Genomic DNA, 18,569 nt, shown 5'->3' with positions numbered 1-18,569 from the left:
CACTGGCTAGAAATTGTTCTCTAACTGAATGCAAGCTCTAAACAGTTTTTATTTCCTCATCCAGTGATCACAGAAAATTGAGTCATGGCTATGGTTTCTAGAAAATCTTTTTGTCTTTCAAAGCTGTGAGGTTTTTTTTAAGCATTACCACTCCTTTTGACATTTTAAACACTGATATCTAAATGTGCAAGCCTATGTTAATTTGAAATTGTTTTGAAGGTTTGTGGATTTCATAATTGATCATTAAATGAGAAATGTTGAACAATGAATGTTTCCATAACAAATCTAAATAAAGCACTTAAAATAGTACCTAGTAAACCTGACGATCTGTGTTTTTATTGTTATTTGACACACACACATCAGATATTTTAATACAGTGCAGACATTCCCATAGACAGAAAAATTTAAACAAAAAGCACACGTCGTCTTATGAAGGGTCTGCAGACGAACCCTCTGTCGACAGTTGTCCCAGAGGACACTGGGAGGCTGTAAGATCTGCAAGCTGAAAAACATCTGAATTCAAGTTATCTAATAATCCACGTACAGACCAAAGTATGTTTAGTTATTATTTGTAGCACGCAGTACCAATTTTCAACATTAGACATTGCGGTAAAGGTTGTAAAGAAAACGTTTACCACACTGATTTGGGTCTCTTGGCTCTCTGACAGACTGTATGAAGCATCAGTAGATTCCTGGGAGATTGTTAAAGAATCCAACCTAGCATGGAACACAGGTTTGCTCAGAATACTAACATAAAATAAACTGCACAACTGACCATAGTATGTATACAATTCACTGTAGGTTCATTTCATAAATGCATTGGCTAGAAAAATGTTACAGAATTTTTTTAAGAAATTTTTTTCTTTTGCCCCCTCATCCTCTCAATAAGATAGTGTCAACAAAATGCAAGTCTATCTGAGGACCAAATCACTTAAAACAATTGAATGAATAATTATTTCAATAAATAAATGTACCATTTATTTCTCAAAATTTTTAAACGATTTAAACAATAATTAAGTGTATCCACTTATTTTATGATATTACAATAAAAATACAACATTTATTGTTTGAAACATTTAAAATCCACTTTCACAAACTAATGTATTAAATGTTTTTCATAATAAGCTGAACTCCCCTCACATCATCCAGAAAAATGCTTTAAGATTGGGAAATGGGTGTAAAACTAGTATGTGCTTATAACAGGTATGAAAAGAGAAGGGCAAGATTGCTGTAGGTTGGGGGTCAGTTGGGTATGGCTTAGGGTGGCCATACCCTGGCTGATTGGTCAGGTCAGTGCAAAGTAATATTTATTGTATTATGAATAAGTATATTATTTTATTTAACTTATTATTTGTAATCATTTCAAGTACATGCCTTAAATGTTAAATTTTAAATGCAATACAGCAATTTGTAAGGGAAACTTGGCTGTCTGACTGAATTTGTAAACCTGCCTCGAAAACAGCACCACACACAAACGCAGAAAAGCACTTTTATACCACCATTTAATGCCACATGTGAAGTGACGTGAACATTTAGTAGCTATAGATAACAACTGAATAAATACATTAAAAAGGAAACAAGTATCGCTAGTCTAATTTCATCTCCACGCGCTGCACACCGAGATGTGTTTTAGCAGCATTAAATCTGAAAAGTAACTCTCACTTGCACATATTGATAAAAGCATTTTTAACTTCATATTGTCTTATGGCCATGTGTGTATAAAACCATTTAAAATCCTCAGAGTTCAACACTCCAGTCCAGAGTAATCCTTCTAAAAGGATTAGCCAATAAACACCGTCCTTTGACTGCTTAACATTTGTGAACTATAATCTATTATTATGAAAAACACATCATGTTTCCACATTGTAGTACTAATACTTGAAACTTCTACATCAGAATAATGTAGAAATAATGCAGAATAATGTAAAAGTGATTTTTAAATCACTCGTTTAAACATAGGTCCAATTCCACTTCATGTAAACTGAAGAGCAAATAAAATGGGTTTTAACTGTATACCTCTTTTGCTGTCTATCACAGAAAGCTCGAACTGTATTAGCCTCCAACTGCCAGAAATTCTGAAACACAATCATCTAGTCTATTACACAGAGAAAAGCAATTTCTTTTGCTATTAAATATCCTCCATTCAGATTACTATATGCTCATGGCTTTTTCAGGGTTTTTGCAATCAAGTGTAGGAAATATGCTACTTTGTAGTAAGTAAGAGAGTGGAGACAGACCACAGTTTCTTTCTCGATGGATTTAAGAGTCAGGCAGTTCTGCTCCAAACATTCCAGCTGCTGCACCACACTGGTCTGGAAATGCTCCAAATGTAAGAGTCTACACACAGACAAGCATAGTTAATTCTTAGCACGTAGTTAATAATACTGCCAAACAGATTGGAAGTGAGCAGCATTATTGTAATCGTTTAATTTGACGTACTGTACAACCAATGAAAAAAGCTGCTGAATGTTAATGTTGTCTTCTGTACCTTTGACTATGTACAGTTCCCAAGAGAGAGGTCACATTTCTTTGACAGTCTGTTAAGGACTGCAGTGATCTAGCTTCGATTTTTTTATACCTGTTCTGGATAAAAAAAGTCCTGGTTCATTAAACTATTAAAGGATTAATTCCCATGATATTTTCCCTTCATATCATTCCAAATAAGGCATACACTGATGCAAGTATATTAAAGAAATATGCTAGTCAACATTTGAAGTGGGTCAAAAAAGTTCAAAGTTGTCCTAAGACAAGAACGGGTATTGTTCAAAATGTTTATGAAATATTTTGATCCACTTCAAATGTTGAGTGGTGTATTACCAAAGCAATTACCAAAGGTGTTGCTTTATTTCATATCTCTACATGTATGACCATGAGACAAAGCAACTTTTATTCCTATAAATACACTTCAAGTGTTCTCATATGAAATGAAAGTTGTGTAAAACAAAACTAAAAAAGGACACTGTTAGTAATCAATAACTGTTAGTAATCAAAGTTTATTAATTAGTTTTTGTCTTGTACTCACAGAAAAATGTGTTCTCAGCTGAGTCTTAAAGGAGTGAAATGCAGATCTGACACCTGCCCCCAACTCTTCTTCCGATTCATCCTCCAACACTTTAGAAACTCTCTCTACACACACACACACACACACACACACACACACACACACACACACACACACACACACACACACACACCCCTTCTAATGGCGCTTTTCCATTGCATAGTACCCCACGGTTTAGTTTAGTTTGGGTCGGGTCAGCTCACCTCACTTTAGCGTGGTTAGCTTTTCCATCGAGTTTAGTATCACTTCGGAGTGGGAGGGATTATAGGCGTGTCGTTATATTTACGCTGCCTACTGCTGTGACATCATACACGTGAGAGCGTTGTTGTACATTCCCATACATTCATTTATTTCTCAGTCTGCCACAAAATTAAAATTGGCCACCACAAATAGATGTTTGCACATCGCGTTTATAACTACCTCTGTCTCACATGACAGTTTCTGTTCAAACATCCGACCCGTGGCGTCAGTCGACGGCGCTCCGCTGAGCCTCATTCAAGTTGCATTTAAGCATATATAATGCGGACGTGCAGGTCGCGAATGTGCCGCCACAAACTGCAAGTCTGGAAAAACTGTTATGGTGTCCCGGATTCTCAACCTGCGGATGTTTTTCATCACTAAAAGGGTGTTTGGAAACTTATAGCAGAACACAGATAACAACATGTTTGCTTGAGACAGCGCAAGCTAGCAGTAAGCTAAAGCTAATATTTACATTATAGCGATGACGTGACGATTCTCTCAGACCAATCAGTGATCTACAGTGTTTTCGCGTCACGTTTGGTATCAGCTCGGGTCGCTTGGAACCCCAACCGAGGTGGTACGAAAAAAAGTATCGGGTACTACGTACTGCACCCAATGGAAAAGCTCCCAAAAGTAAGCTGACCCGACCCAAACTAAACTAAACCGTGGGGTACTATGCAATGGAAAAGCGCCATAAGAGTCCTTCTTATTGGCATTCAACTCACTTTCTTTGTATGGCCAAGAGCAGCAGTAAACAAAAGGTGCTTTTATTCAAGTAGGAAAAAACTTTAAGCAACCAGTACAGAAAAGCTTATTGGTCCAAAAGAACAATAGCAAAGGTCACTGAATTAAATACATGTAAACTTATGATAAAGCAAACATTACCATTACTTTTGTCCACAGTTATGGTTCAGATTCATTTTAAAAACATGAGTTTTGCAGAGTAAAAAAACTAAATCTAACCCCTAACCCAAAGTAACTGGTAGTGGTTGAAAAATGTACTGAAACAGTACATAACAATGCATTAAATATAGCTGCAAGAAGCAATGACAGGCCCTAGCAGTATATGGCACAATGCTGGCTCTCAGAAAACAAGGCACAGTGGGCTAATGTATTTAAGTGGGTCAATATCAGTTGACTATTCTAAAGTATGTTGCAAGTAATACACTTCCTGCTGCCAGTTGGTGACGCTATGACCCACAATAGCCTAATGTTTGCAATTAAGCATCTTCATGGTCTTGGTAATGTTGACCAAGTTTGCGGACAATATCATTGATGCCCTTAGCGGAGTATATAAAAGTTCACCACAAGCAATTGTCATCTTTGTGCACAGAAACGTCTGATCCCTAAAAATTCCCACAATGGAACGCAAAACCCAGTGAGAATCAAAGCTCCCTGTTAGTTAGTTAATGCACCGTGAACTAACTTGAACAAACAATTAAAAGCTTTATTTCTATTAACTAACATTAACAAAGATTAATAAATACTGTAACAAATGTATTGCTCATGGTTCATTCATATTAGTTAATACATTAACTAATGTCAACTAATGAACCTTATTGTAAAGTGTTACCAAAAAAAACGTGAGTTCCAGGCGCGCCCAGCAAGCATCAGCGCTCATTTACGCCACTGAGCACAGCCTCATCTTGGCCACTCCTACAATTTGCCATTGAGTCTGATGTGTCTGAGATTTAGATTAATAAGACCAAGGACTGTTGGTTAGATATACCCAAAACAAATATCTTGTTTGTTTCTATTATTTATATTAAGTCTTTAATGTGTTATTTTTTGGGCAGAGATAAGTTAAATTCCATAACTTAGATATTAATACATGAAATAGATTTTCTATTTAATCTTAACGCTGTACTAGTGTTTTTTTTACTGGATTACTACATAATACATAAACATTTTAATAGTCACATCACCAGAAAATAAGCCATCACATTGTATAGTGTGCCAGTGTCCTTACCAGTGCTCAAGTCCCTGTACACGATATACTGATTCACGACCTAGGGGCTAGGAAACTTATTGAGATGCATGGTTTATCAAAGCCAAAATGACCAACTCCCTGTTGGGTGGAGCTTATGACTAAAATTATTAACGTTTTTTTTGCTTATGCCTAATGGTTGACAACTCTAATGTTTGTGCCAAATTTAATTACTCTTTAAACATACTTAGGGTGGCATGCCATACTTCATATTTTTGAGACTCTAAAAAAAAAAAATAGCGCTAAAATCATTCACTGGCTCGTAATCATAGGGGAACCATTTACAGTGTTAAACAGCACCTGTCTAGAACCATATTGTGCTATGTTGAACCATACGTGGTACTAAAGTCATGCTTTAGCATCACTTATGGTTCTACAGAGGTGCTATATACTGTATGTATACATGACTTTGAGTTGTTTCATCCATACAAGAGCATGTTGCATTACATAAAGAATTTGCAAAAATACCAAAACCAGCTGTGAAAAGTGGAAAAACGGATTAGGGTTCTAATAAGTTTTTAGACAAAATGTACGAAAAAAACATGACCTCCTGGGGATACCACATTTATTCTTGACACACTCACAGATTATATTAGTCTCAACTTTTTAGTCTCTAAAGATAATTTACCTGTAGCATCCTCTAGTGGTAAGGATGAGAACAACCTCTTTGGTTTAAGTCCAGGCAGGAGCTGTTCCCTTTTTGGAGCAAGATATGGCTCTGTGTGTTACATACAACCACGTAATCGCATTAAATTTTGGGTAAAAAATGCTACATCTTGGTCCAGTTTTGGACAAAAAAAAAAATGGTGTACAAAAGCTTACCTGATGATTCAAGTTCATTTTTTTGAGAATGTGATTCCTCTATATCTAAACCATGTTCCTGTAATTTTTCAACAAGAGTATCTGCTTCCTCCAATGGGAAACTGCTATCAAAAACAACAGTCTTCTCTTGAAACCCTAGAAATAACAACAGAAAATAGCATAAAAGGCGGCATGAAAATCCATTGAGATACTTTTAGAAACCTTTTGAAGAGATGTGGTCTATTATTCCGTCATTCAGAGGATGAATTAGCAAACCTGAATCAGTTGTAACATTTACAGATCTCAGTAGTTTGACTTCAGATTGCAATTCTTCACTTTCTTCGATTTCCTTTTCATGACATCTGTGCTTGGGGGTTGAATACTAAAACCCCACAAATTTACAAAAAGATAAAGGCAAATTGTTCTTCACACATACTGTAATGCTTAATAAGTTATGAAATAACATGCGTTTCTGCATATAATATATTGGTGAAACAATGTTTCCCTCTACCTTGGAAAACTCCTCCTCATTACTACTGGGTGAAGAAAGAGGTAGTACTACAGAAAAATAAGTTGTTAGCAGCAGAATATGTGAAGAGATGCAGTCCTGCAGGGGAAGAATTGACGGGCAATACCTCGGAGTTTGCCTTTAGTTCTGGGTCTCTTCCTGCTGTAATCAGTATGTGGTGTATCTCTGTAGAAAAACTCTTCATCTCCTGAATGCATTACCCTAATTCTCTTCTGCAACGAACCAGGTTTGCATAACATTTTAGTGTACAACTTCCAATGTATACAAAACAGCCATTTAATATGTATAAATAGGCCACATTCATGCTAACCTTGACCGCTTTGCCCAGAGTGTCAGGGAGCGATTTTGTAGACCTGATGAAGAAATGCAAATGCTCTTAGGGAATCTAAACACGGAATAGCACCCTTCTGGTTAAGGATGTAGTCTGTAAGCACGTTAAGACATTTAAATAACCATGACAAAATTTATGTTCAGAAGATTCTGCTTTATGTGGCAAATGTATTACTGTAACTAATGATTTCATTAAAAGAGGATCTTCAGACAACACAGATCTTGTTTTTTTTTTTAGAAATGTCCTTTACCCATTAGACGAAGATGACTGACAGAACAACAGCGTTTTGGCACGTGCAACCTAAACAGAAAGGCCACACTCAGTCCATTCATGAAAAAAAAGTTTAAAAAGTTATAAGATTCTGTTGGTGAAATCAAGTATCAAACTAATGTTGGGATTACAGTTGAAGCATCAAAGTTTGATTTCAATCATTGATTTTACTTGATTGAATTTCTTGTCTTTAACAATAAACTGTCCTTCACTTATTGAATTGCAAAGATAGGGCACTAAATCATGTTCTTGCTCATTTTCCTTCACTACTGGTGGAATGATCTTCCTATAGGAGTCCGGTCACCCACATCTCTTGCAACATTCAAAAACAACTTAAAACTCATCACTTACAAAAATATTTCACAAATTGACATTAACTGCATTTCCACCTCTTATATTTTAAAATTAATTACTAACTGACAAATCGCTTTGTTTCCTATGTTTTCTAAGTCACTTTGGATGAAAGCATCTGCTAAATTAATAAATGTACATCAAGTATGTTTTATACCATATCCAATTACTTAAAATGTTAACCGAACAAACATGCTTTTATTTCTTCCAACCTCAATCACTGGATTGCCCTTTATCCATTTTTCCAGGCCGGGAGACCAGCTAAAACCAGCCAACCAGCTTAAATAGCATTGTTAAGCTTTAGTTACTTTAGCAAAAGCAAAAAAATGAAATGTAGTTGTTTTAATAGATTTAGACCTTTTAATGATGTGTTATGCATTACATATGTATCAGTGTCGGCTACAAAGAAAAAAGTGCCCTTTATAGTCCTTCTGCCCCTGCAGAGTTCTGTGCACACCACTGTAGCATTTCATTTACCCGGGGTTCAGAATTGTTTTATGGATATATTTGGTTATGAGGTCGTTTCCTGGATAGGGCTAAAGACTAAAATACATGTTTGCACTGCCTAAATAAAAAAAAAAACATCTTGCACTGACATATCTAAACATATACCCGTGCCATTGTTTTGTCTCAAGATGTATGAAGGTAATTTAGTGCCTAAAAGATTTGAATGTGCAGGATAAAATGTGAATTTGAAGAATGTGTGACATTGCAAGTGTAAAATAAAGCATTTTGTAAAGGTGTAAATCAAGTTGCAAGTGTAAGAAAACAAGTTTTGCAACATTCTACTGTTAATCGTATGTGTAATTCATGTCTTGTAAAACTGAAACTTCATATTTACACTAAGTATAAACTGTATGCATCTGTTTTTTTCTGCGCTTACACTTTTGGCACGGTTTTTGTGGTGAAATACTGTCAAAAGCATTGCAAGTCTGCAAACAGTGGTGTGCAATCAAAAACACAGTTTCATGAATTGCAAATATGAATTAATCACGCAGAATCTGTCTTTGTGTACAAAATAAACCAGTTGTAAATGACTTGTTGCATACGGAGGGAAAACTATTTCCTGAAATAACCTGACATCTACTGGTCCCTCTGCACTTGCAGTTTTGTCACGATTCTCTCACTGATTTGAGTTTGCAAGCATAGGTGGAAAGGAGGGGCTATGAAACGAGGCTCATTGTTTTCTCTTTTCTGATTGGTTTAATATCCCAGGGGTTCTCAGTATCATCCACGAGGCTTCAGGAATACTACTATATTAGGCTTGTTTGAGATGCAGCTTGCCTCGCCTGAAATATAGGGGAGAGTAGCTGGCTGCAGTGAGGGGAGGAGTGAAAAAAGTGCAGGCAAGCCGGCTATAGAATCCGACGAGCCCGCCTCTTCATCGCGGGAGTTATTTTGCACACATCAGCGTGACATCAGAGCAAGTCGGACGTAAGTCGGACACTTTTCTAACCGGAATGCATCTTGCGCTGATCACTGGTGATCAATTCTGAGCAGAATTTGATCATCTCAAACAGGCTAACTACTTAATACATAAACTTTTGAGCTGGCTGACTCGTTAATTCTGAATTTTAAGATGGTGTTTTGTAATATTAAATATATAATAATGTAAAATATAAATATAAGAATATATATTTAATATATAAAAGTACATTTTAGTTATGTAGCGTTTTTAACAATTGTTCATCATACCAAAGCAGCTTCAAATAAAATAGAAACAAAGAAAACAGAGAGAACATCAAACCATGGCAGTTTTTAAGTATATAGACTAGGATGGAGTATTTGGTGCTACATGGAGTAATTTCTTATCAAGTAATGTTATAAATAGTAGGCTACTCCATTCCTTGCCATATTATAATGGTCTATAATGGAGTACATGGATGTATTCAATATTGTTAGTATCTTACAGTAACTTGTTTAGTAAATGCGTTAAAAAGAATATTGTTTTGAATTGGAATTCTATGCTACACTGTTCTACTATCACAGAAAAAAAATCAAACAAACAACAGAAGTAACAAAATCGCTACGGTTATGAATGAAGCCATATTAATGTGAGCAGTTTTACTGTAATGTATAAACGAAAGTTCTAAGTAAAAACTAGCAGCAGTCTTCCAATAAGCAAGACTACAGGCAGGCTAAGGTCAAGTGGTTGAGAAAAGTCCTGGCGTTTTATTGAACCAATCAGAAAAGAGAAAACAATGAGTCATCAGGTGCCTCATTTCATAGCCCCGCCTTCCAAACCGCACTGCAAACTCAAATCAGTGAGAAAATCGTGACAAAACTGCAAGCGCAGAGGGACCAGTTAGGGTTGCCAACCTTTCCGTATAATATGGAATCGTCCCATATTTGGCACATAAAATTCTTGTTCCGTATTGAACTGATACGGAACGCACTTTGTTCTGTATTTTTTGGAAATCATTTCAGTGCAAATACATGACAGACACATAGCTTCTAATATGTCAGACGATGAACGAAGACCGCGGCATCTGTATAAGAAAACCCTGACGGTGCAGTAATTTCTCCCCTTGATTGTCTATTATCAGCGTAGCATTTTTAACATCTTGCAGCATCATCGGGGAATGCGCTTTTAAATTGGTCGTTACAGTCATTGTGATATCACGTAACATAGCAATGATGACGTCAAGTGACAACAGCGGGAAATGTAAAAATGCATGCATCGGAGCAGCCGGCGAAAAAGAAATGAGCACAAAAATATAGAATTGAATGGGAAAATGACTATCCGTGGCTAGAATGCGTAAGGGACAATAAATACAAGGCCAATTGTACCATATTCTGTTGCGTTTATTCTGTTTGTCACGGCAGAGTGTGTGATATTAAGCAGCATGCATCAGGAGACAAGAGGAGCGAGAGGAGCAACTCAAATATAGTTGATAAGAAAGTGATTATATTAAAAGAGATAGTACAGGTTTAGCCTAACATTCCACATATATCTCCCCAGTGTTCCCCCTCTGTTTCTGTCTCCCGCTCCCTCCCGTCTCATAATGTGTCAATATAATGGGTTTAGGTAGCTCAAGGTTTAAAAAGGGGTGGGGTCTTTCAGACGTATTATAAACTTAACAAATCCATGGTTCATTGTTGGCAAAATGATCATGATAGCCTTTATATTTCACATCTATGTGGTTCAGTCTTGTATACTGAAGCATACTTTGCTATTCTATAAATATTTAGGCCTAAGAAGCTGTATTAAATATTTATCAAAATGTATCAATTAGTGTCCACTATTTTCACCAGAAGTCATCATTTCAGGGGTTATTCCGTGGTGGCATGTCACCGGACCCAGGCAACCCCCCCACACCTGAATATGGGGCCAACGCGCTTTCTGATCCTTATTTACATTTCAGAAAGTTGGCAACCCTAGGACCAGTAGATGTTGAGTTATTTCAGGAAATAGTTTTCCCTCCGTATGCAACAAGTCAATTACAAATAGTTTATTTTACATACAGAGGCGTTCATGAAACTGTGTTTTTGATTGCACACCACTGTTTGCAGACTTGCAATGCTTTTTGGCACAGTTTTTGCCCTGAAATACTGCCAAAGTGTAAGCGGGGAAAAACTGAGGTCAGATACATACAGTTCATATGTATTTAGTGTAAATATGAAGTTTCAGTTTTACAAGACATGAATTACACTTACAATTAACAGTAGAATGTTGCAAAAGTTGTTTTCTTACACTTGCAACTTGATTTACCTTTACAAAACGCTTGCAATGTCAAGTACATTCTTACAAATTTTATACTGCACAGTCAAATCATTAAGGATCTAAATTACCTTCATAAAGATGCACATCAGTATTGTTTTTTAAAGTATGTTTGTAAAAGCTACTTAAAATATCCTAATATACAGTAACTAAGGCCTAGTGCTGGCTTAACCTAAACCCTATCCGGGAAATTGCCCTTTATGTCCCCTTTTGTGCCCTTTAATATTATTAGGGCCAGAGTTTTATAAAAGAGTATAAAAGTATAAAACTATAGAGTATAAAAGCCCTATTGTTTTTGCTCAGTTTAGATTTTTTTCCAAAATGAATCGCATTTTTGAGGGCCTAAACATGCTCAAAAACTAATGAAAATTTGCACATGCGTTAGAAGTGGTTACAATTTACATGTGGTATAGGTTGCACAATTGGGTGTGTAGAAATGGCTCAAGAGCGACACCTACAATATATGGTAAAGAACAGCCACCGATCCGTTTAACATACAAGAATGAAATTTGGTAGGATCATATACCACCCCAAGACCAAAAAAGTATCTTGGAGCCAAGCTCTAAACCCAAAAGGAAGTCTGCCATTTTAAAATTTCGCTTTGATTTCTGTGCAAATTTTGGCAGTTCCAGGCTTCATACTTTAACGAACTCCTACCAGAGATTTAATTAGATCATATCCATGTCATCTAAAGGCCTTTGCGATGTTAAATTGCGGAGATCTTTACTTTTTGTTGGAGGGTGTGTCCGTGGCGGCTTGCCAAATTTTGGCATTTCGTCATGAAACAGGAAGTTGTTCTAACTCGGGCATACAATGTCCAATCTGACCCACGCTTCACATCTTTGATAAGATAGGTCCTGGCCTGAACACATCAATATAAAAATAATCAGTTACAGTCATAGCGCCACCTGCTGCACCAGGAGGTGTGGCACATCAAAATTCCTTTGAATATCCACTTATATTTACTCACTTTAATTTATGTCCCCCTGGTTCACTGTTTTACTAGGCCATAGGCGGTACCCATACGTGGGAGGGCCCTCCCATCGCTGCTTGCATCTTTAATTTTACCTTGTTATTGTGAAAAGCACTTTTGTACAATGTCGCTTTAAAAAATATATATATATATATTGGTTAAATTAGCATGGGCACAAATTCCATATTTTTATCTAATAGTTCTCACTATGACGAAAAAGTATTAATACTGATGATATATATATAAGAAATAAACTATCATCAGTATTAATACTTTTTCGTCAAAGTGAGAACTATTAGATAAAAATATGGAATTTGTGCCCTTGCTAATTTAACCAATGCAATAAATTTGAATCCTTTTTGATGCTAAAGGTATCCACTTTCCAAAGTCCCCAAATCAAATAAACAGACACAACTTTTTAACACGTGATTAAAAACATGCACAATCTATTTCTTAATGTTGACACAACACTGACCTTATAACTCCATAAAGCAGACATGAATGTTATAGTTTCTGGCTTCCTGTCATGTGACTTCCCTGACAGTTCTCTTTCAAAAATGTCACTCAGACAATGTGACACCTCAAGCGTTACCTGGGGCAGTCATATACAAACCCACTCACAACTGAACCATGAACACTACATTACTTGTTTACCACATAACCATTTCTCAGCCATTTAACGGTTAGTTAATATTCAGCATGAGATCTCGTGTTTAGCGTAAAATAATGGCTCCTAGTCAACAAGCTTAAACGTTAAGATCAAAATTATTGAGTTGACAAAAGTCTAAAGCCTATTAACGCACTAATGAAGAATCTGTTCAGTGTCTCTAAGGAGCGTTGGAATGCATAAGCTGAAAGTAACTTTGTATAGCACTTCTCATACGGTTGATTCCCCAAGACACTTTGTTTTGCCCCACTTTTAGAACACGCACACACACACACATACCTCAGAATCTGAATGATCCTTAAGGTAAAAGATGTCTTTGTCTTGAGTCCTGGAGAGCAATCAATCAAAGAAAGAAACATCAAAACACAATATTTCTCCCACAACAGACAGTACATTTACCCAGAAATAAACATGCTTACTTTGCTCCTGAATAGCTGCCTTGTCCGCTCAGAAGGAAGGAAACCTGACAAAATATTGGATGACCATATATCCCCTCATATAATGTATGGTGACAACTGAAATTAACTAACCTTACTGATGTCTTTGATCTGTCTAGCAGGTGGACTATGGAAGACAAATACATTTGCATTAGCGACATTAAAATATGACTTGATAAACTAAACACTTTGTGAAATCAGATTTCAAAAAAAAAAAAACATGCCTGGTAAATGTCTCTGGCACCTCCAGTTGTTCGATTCCTGCATGAGACAACATTGCAAAAGTTGTAAAAAAGCCAATTAAACATGCAAAAAATGTAAAGAAAATTGAGAAAGTGTAAGGTGTGCATGCCCTCTAGAACAGGCAAATCCTCTTCTGCTTTCACAGACTCCTTAAAATAAAGATAGTAGTAAGTTGGGCAAATATGGTAATGAGTGGGTAGTTTTAATGTTTAGTTTGTTTACAGGGGCATGCTGTATTTTCTCTGCAAACACCCTTGTCAAGGCGGTCTGAATGTTATGCTCGGAGCTAAAGATGATTTTGACCATTTGGCCAGTGAGCTTTCCGTGGCTGACTGGATTGATCATGTTAACTGTCAATATCTTCTGATCATCATGGTCTAAAGCAAAAGAGAAAACAGAATAATGGTCCATTCCAACCTATGAGTAAGCGCAGTTGTAAATTCAGTTTTAAATGTATTTATTAAAGCCATGTTAAATTATCTAAGATTTAAGTTTGAGACACTTTTCTTAAAAATCACCTTGTAGATTTAATGTGCTGATGGCATCTTTAGGCAGGTGAATCAGTTCCCACAGTGTGTTCTAGAGTAATAGGAAATCGGTTTCAGTTACTAAAACACTACAAATCATATTATTTCTGCAATTGAAACAGAAAAGACACACCGGCGGGTCATTTACAAAGAAACTTATACTTGATGTTCCAATGTTGAAATCCACCCAAAACTCCTTCAGAAACTCATCCTCAGGCTTGAATAACTAAAGAGGTTAAACAATGAGTGATGGGAGAAAGTGCAGATAAAAATCATAGAATATAATATAAGCAATTTTTATGCTTACTTCAGTTGAGTCAAGAAACACCCTAATACAAGGGAATGAGAAGACTCTAGGACAGAAACAAGGTACAACAAACATGTCACACAGGCAAATGTTACATTACAAAGAACTAAAGCAATTCTCAAAACTACCTTCGCGACTTTCCGAAATAACTGTTGAGTTCATTCAGGAATGTCCTGCAGTCCTTAAAACACACACACACACAAAAAAAGAACCCTTAATACGAGTAACTAACTTCTTTAGTCACAACGCGTTTAGCCATGCTTATAAAAATCCTAAACATACGGTTTCAAAATCTTTGTCACAAATTGAGGTAAAAGCTGAGGCAAAGCTTCTAAAACTGAACCATTTGCCAGCAAAGTCTTCTCTCAGTTTTTTTGGAGTCATCCTGCAGAGAGCTTCTGATATGGCCACCTGCATTTCATAATCTGGTGATAATATTTTATATTATGAAAAATTTGACAATAAGCATTCCATACATTAATAACATATTCCCTAATAAATAAAAAAGGAGGGCCTACCACCAATGTCTGTCAGGGCTTTCGCCAAGTTTTCTCTGTAAAATATGACAAAGTAAAGGTTTCACATCTGTTTAAAATCAGGTTTTTATTGTTGTTTACACATCTAGTTTTTAATGTTTTAAGACAAACCATGTGCACATTCATCATTCTAACTATTGCGGAGTACTCTCCATATAATTGGAGAAAGTCTCATTCCCGCAGTTAAAATTTGCCTTTGTTTCCAAAGTCACAACCATGTAATCATATCAAAAAATTTCAGTATTGTTTGGTAGCTTTCATTACGATTAATCACTTTTTCATTGATGCACTTTTTATTTGTTAATATGGTGTGCAACAAAACCCCACGATATATAGCAATCCCCCCCCCCAAGATCACTTCTATAGCTGGCAAGAACCGGCCTTGGTGTGTACTAATGAACAAATGATAAAATATTACGTTAATCTTTAAGAAAAGTATTATATCATTCATATCATGTTAAGAAGGAAACTTGAATTAATAATGTTAAGCTTTCAAAACACACTTTAGGACATTTCTTGTGGTTTATGCATCTTTTCAAACATCTTAGAATCAAATGGCACCCGTTTCATAAAACCTTTGCTATAATAATGCTCAAAGATGAGCTTTAAATGATAAAAACATTGACTACAGGAGACGCCATAACCTGTAATTTATGAGGACTACGTTGTTGTAGCGCCATGTTTCGTCCACTAGATCGCGCCATTTTATACTGCATTCCAGACAACTTAGTTTAAGAATGTCTGGACGATGCTCTTTTAATGTTTTAGTAACAATAATGTTTTAAGATTTGTAAATACCTTTAAAATGTTACTTTTTCGAGGAGGGAATATCCTAAATCAGAGTTATCTTGAACGCAGTAAAAGTCCCTGCTGAATAGCTTTAAGGACATTCAATAGGTTACTTGTATTTTTTGCAAATTGGAAGTAGAATCCATAAAACATTTATTTTATCAATGTATATTTACTCAATCTTTTTGGATTGATGTGGAATACTTGATATTTAAACTCACAAAAATAAAAATTTGGTTATCTGGTAAGGATATATTTTGTATTATAAAAGTAACTGTGTGGAGAAAGACTTGTTAATCAACTTATTGATTATATATGGAAAATTTCACATCCATAAACAAAAATGGGCAAATAATAAACCAAACAGCATTTTATTTAGAACAGAATTAAGCAATTATTTTAAAACTATTAAAAGTCTAAAAAATTAAAAAGCAAAGCGAATATACAATTCTTGAAACCTTTTCTTTTATTGAATTATTGTAGAATATCCCCATGTTGTTGTTAATATATTTTTATTTTATTTGATCCATTGTTATTTTGAATGTTAAATAAGCATATTGTAATCCTCTTGTATGTGTGCAATGTTCATGTTCTTGAAATGAAATGAATAATGAAAAAAAAAGAAAATAAAGATATGTTAAAAGATGAAAAAAAGGACATTCAGAATAAAAATCTGCTCGAAACAACAGAATTACTTCCAGAGAATTGCATACACAGCTATAGCAACATATCTAATAATGCAAGTCAATTTGTCTAATTTGCCCCGTTGCTAGATGTGCACATCGTATGCTATATAGGCCTAATGTGGTAATTGATATAATTGTTCAGTGATTTTGTGTGTACTGTAACAGTGATGTTAAGTAATGACAAAGAACTTTTGAGAGGTGTTTAGGCTAAATGACAACTTACAAGAGCCCGATATGGTCATCTGACTGGCAGAGTTTCTTCCTTATGTCTTTTGGACTGCTGTCCAACATTGAATTTATGGTTCTGATTGCCTGAATATGAAATTATGCAGAAACCATTTAACAACACGAAACAGTGTCAGTGAGTTTTGCTAACAGTAACTATAATAAAGTAGACTACCTCTAACCGTAGACAGAAAGGCATTTCATGGTCCAAGACAACAGTTCCAAAACGCAAGAGAAATAGATCCAGGATCTTATTACTGCCTTTTGCAAGCACAGAAAATATAGGAGTGTGTTAATATTTATATACTTACCCAACAACAAAAAAGAAAATGATTTTTTATTTAAATATGGGTTACCTGCACTGGTGATCCGACACAAAATCTGTAAAAAGCCATTTGAAATCTTAAATGCATACATGCATGCGCGCACACACAAACACACACGCGCACACACGATGTGATAATATATGGTTGCAGAGACAGAAAAATAATTACCATGGAAACCTCGTAGAACACTTCGATGAGTTTCATTGCGATCTTGGAAGGTTTGTGCTGTTCTTTAAGGTGCTCTGACACGGTCTCAAACCAGCTCAACATGTGGAAAGTGAAAACATGACAAATTATTATGCTGATCGGTAACCTTCAGCTGTAATATTGATAAATCAAATAAAATGCTTATCTTTACAACCAAGCCGTGGTGAACAAGTGTATGTTTGCACTCTTCATCTTTATCTATCACATGTTCAATGGCACGTAATATTAGAACGACGTTTTTGTGTTCTTTTTTATGCAGTTCCTGGAATTTATTTTAGACGTCATATCAGTATCAAATTATAATGTTTCGTTCTTTAAAGTGAGCACATTGTTAAAATTACTCCATTTAATAAAACAAAACTTGCCGTGATAACAACTTCGTCCAATCGATCAACCAAGGTTATGGAAGATTTTTCTTCACGAACTATCACAAAAGCCTTGAAAACGTTATTTTGAACAAATGCCTCATGCAGTTTACATGCAAACTGTGTAATGGAAAGGAAATATTGATTATTATCTGGTATTTAAAAATACGTGAAACTTTAGTTGAGGACAACATGAAAGCAAGTGTTCACCTACGGTAATATACCTTTTTTCAATTATATCATAAATGTGTATCAGTAAATATATCTTATATAAAAGCGTGTATAATGAAGTGTGTTGAAAACAGACGATCTATGAAAAAATGAATAAAAAATAATAATCCACAGAACAACTCACACTCATGGCGTCCAGACATGCGAGCTCCTCATACCAGAGACCGTCTAATTAGACACACGTGTCTTTTAATTAAGGGACCTGTGTGAACACCTAACACACGGCTATTATTCACTCATTGTATTACTTTCTATTTAGGTACACACACACAAAATGCCTAATCAGTTGAACTTATTTTAATTACTTGGCAAATTTCCACGTAAAATTATTACATTGAACCAATGTGATTTGCTAGAACTTGGCTTTATTACATTGAATTAACAAATTTTAATTAAGATCAAACATCAGATAAATGTATTTTAACTATGTGGCAAATTTAAATGTAAATTATTTTTTTATTAGTATAACTGTATCTAATCATGTTTGTTTGATACAATTAAACTGGAGCTTTTTGCTGAAATTATGAACAGTGACATTGAACCAATGTGATTTTCTTCAAACTTGGTTTTATTACATTGACTTAATGTACATTTCATTTAAAACAAAAATATCTGTATTATATTTAATTAAAATCAAATGTATCTTTATAATATTAAACCAATGTGTTTTCCTTAAGTCAAACTTAATACACTATGGAGCAGTTTTACGGACAGGGTTTAGATTAATCCTGGACTAGGCCTTTTAGAGAAAGACGTTAC

At 35.4% G+C, this 18,569-nt stretch overlaps 1 protein-coding gene across 1 annotated transcript; it reads right to left on the bottom strand.

The window, feature by feature from the left end:
* Positions 1 to 117: 117 nt before the first annotated feature.
* Positions 118 to 17,993, bottom strand: sycp2l (synaptonemal complex protein 2-like). Its single transcript, XM_073813082.1, has 31 exons — positions 17,935 to 17,993; positions 17,580 to 17,699; positions 17,360 to 17,476; positions 17,176 to 17,277; positions 17,038 to 17,062; positions 16,857 to 16,942; positions 16,680 to 16,768; positions 14,964 to 14,998; positions 14,728 to 14,870; positions 14,574 to 14,626; positions 14,446 to 14,491; positions 14,272 to 14,364; positions 14,130 to 14,190; positions 13,834 to 13,988; positions 13,593 to 13,760; positions 13,462 to 13,548; positions 13,351 to 13,394; positions 13,211 to 13,259; positions 7,200 to 7,249; positions 6,929 to 6,971; positions 6,725 to 6,830; positions 6,601 to 6,647; positions 6,366 to 6,471; positions 6,111 to 6,245; positions 5,917 to 6,006; positions 3,023 to 3,126; positions 2,489 to 2,583; positions 2,238 to 2,337; positions 2,017 to 2,075; positions 636 to 717; positions 118 to 502 (listed from the first exon to the last, which is right to left on the bottom strand). Exons 1-31 carry the CDS (start codon positions 17,938 to 17,940, stop codon positions 428 to 430), a joined length of 2,571 nt encoding a protein of 856 aa, XP_073669183.1. The 5' UTR covers positions 17,941 to 17,993; the 3' UTR covers positions 118 to 427.
* Positions 17,994 to 18,569: the final 576 nt, after the last annotated feature.

Source organism: Paramisgurnus dabryanus, chromosome 22 (assembly GCF_030506205.2).
Source record: "Paramisgurnus dabryanus chromosome 22, PD_genome_1.1, whole genome shotgun sequence".
In the NCBI taxonomy this organism is placed as follows: domain Eukaryota; kingdom Metazoa; phylum Chordata; class Actinopteri; order Cypriniformes; family Cobitidae; genus Paramisgurnus; species Paramisgurnus dabryanus.
Note: the sequence above shows the minus strand (reverse complement) of the source record. Positions and strands in the feature narration are given on the sequence as shown.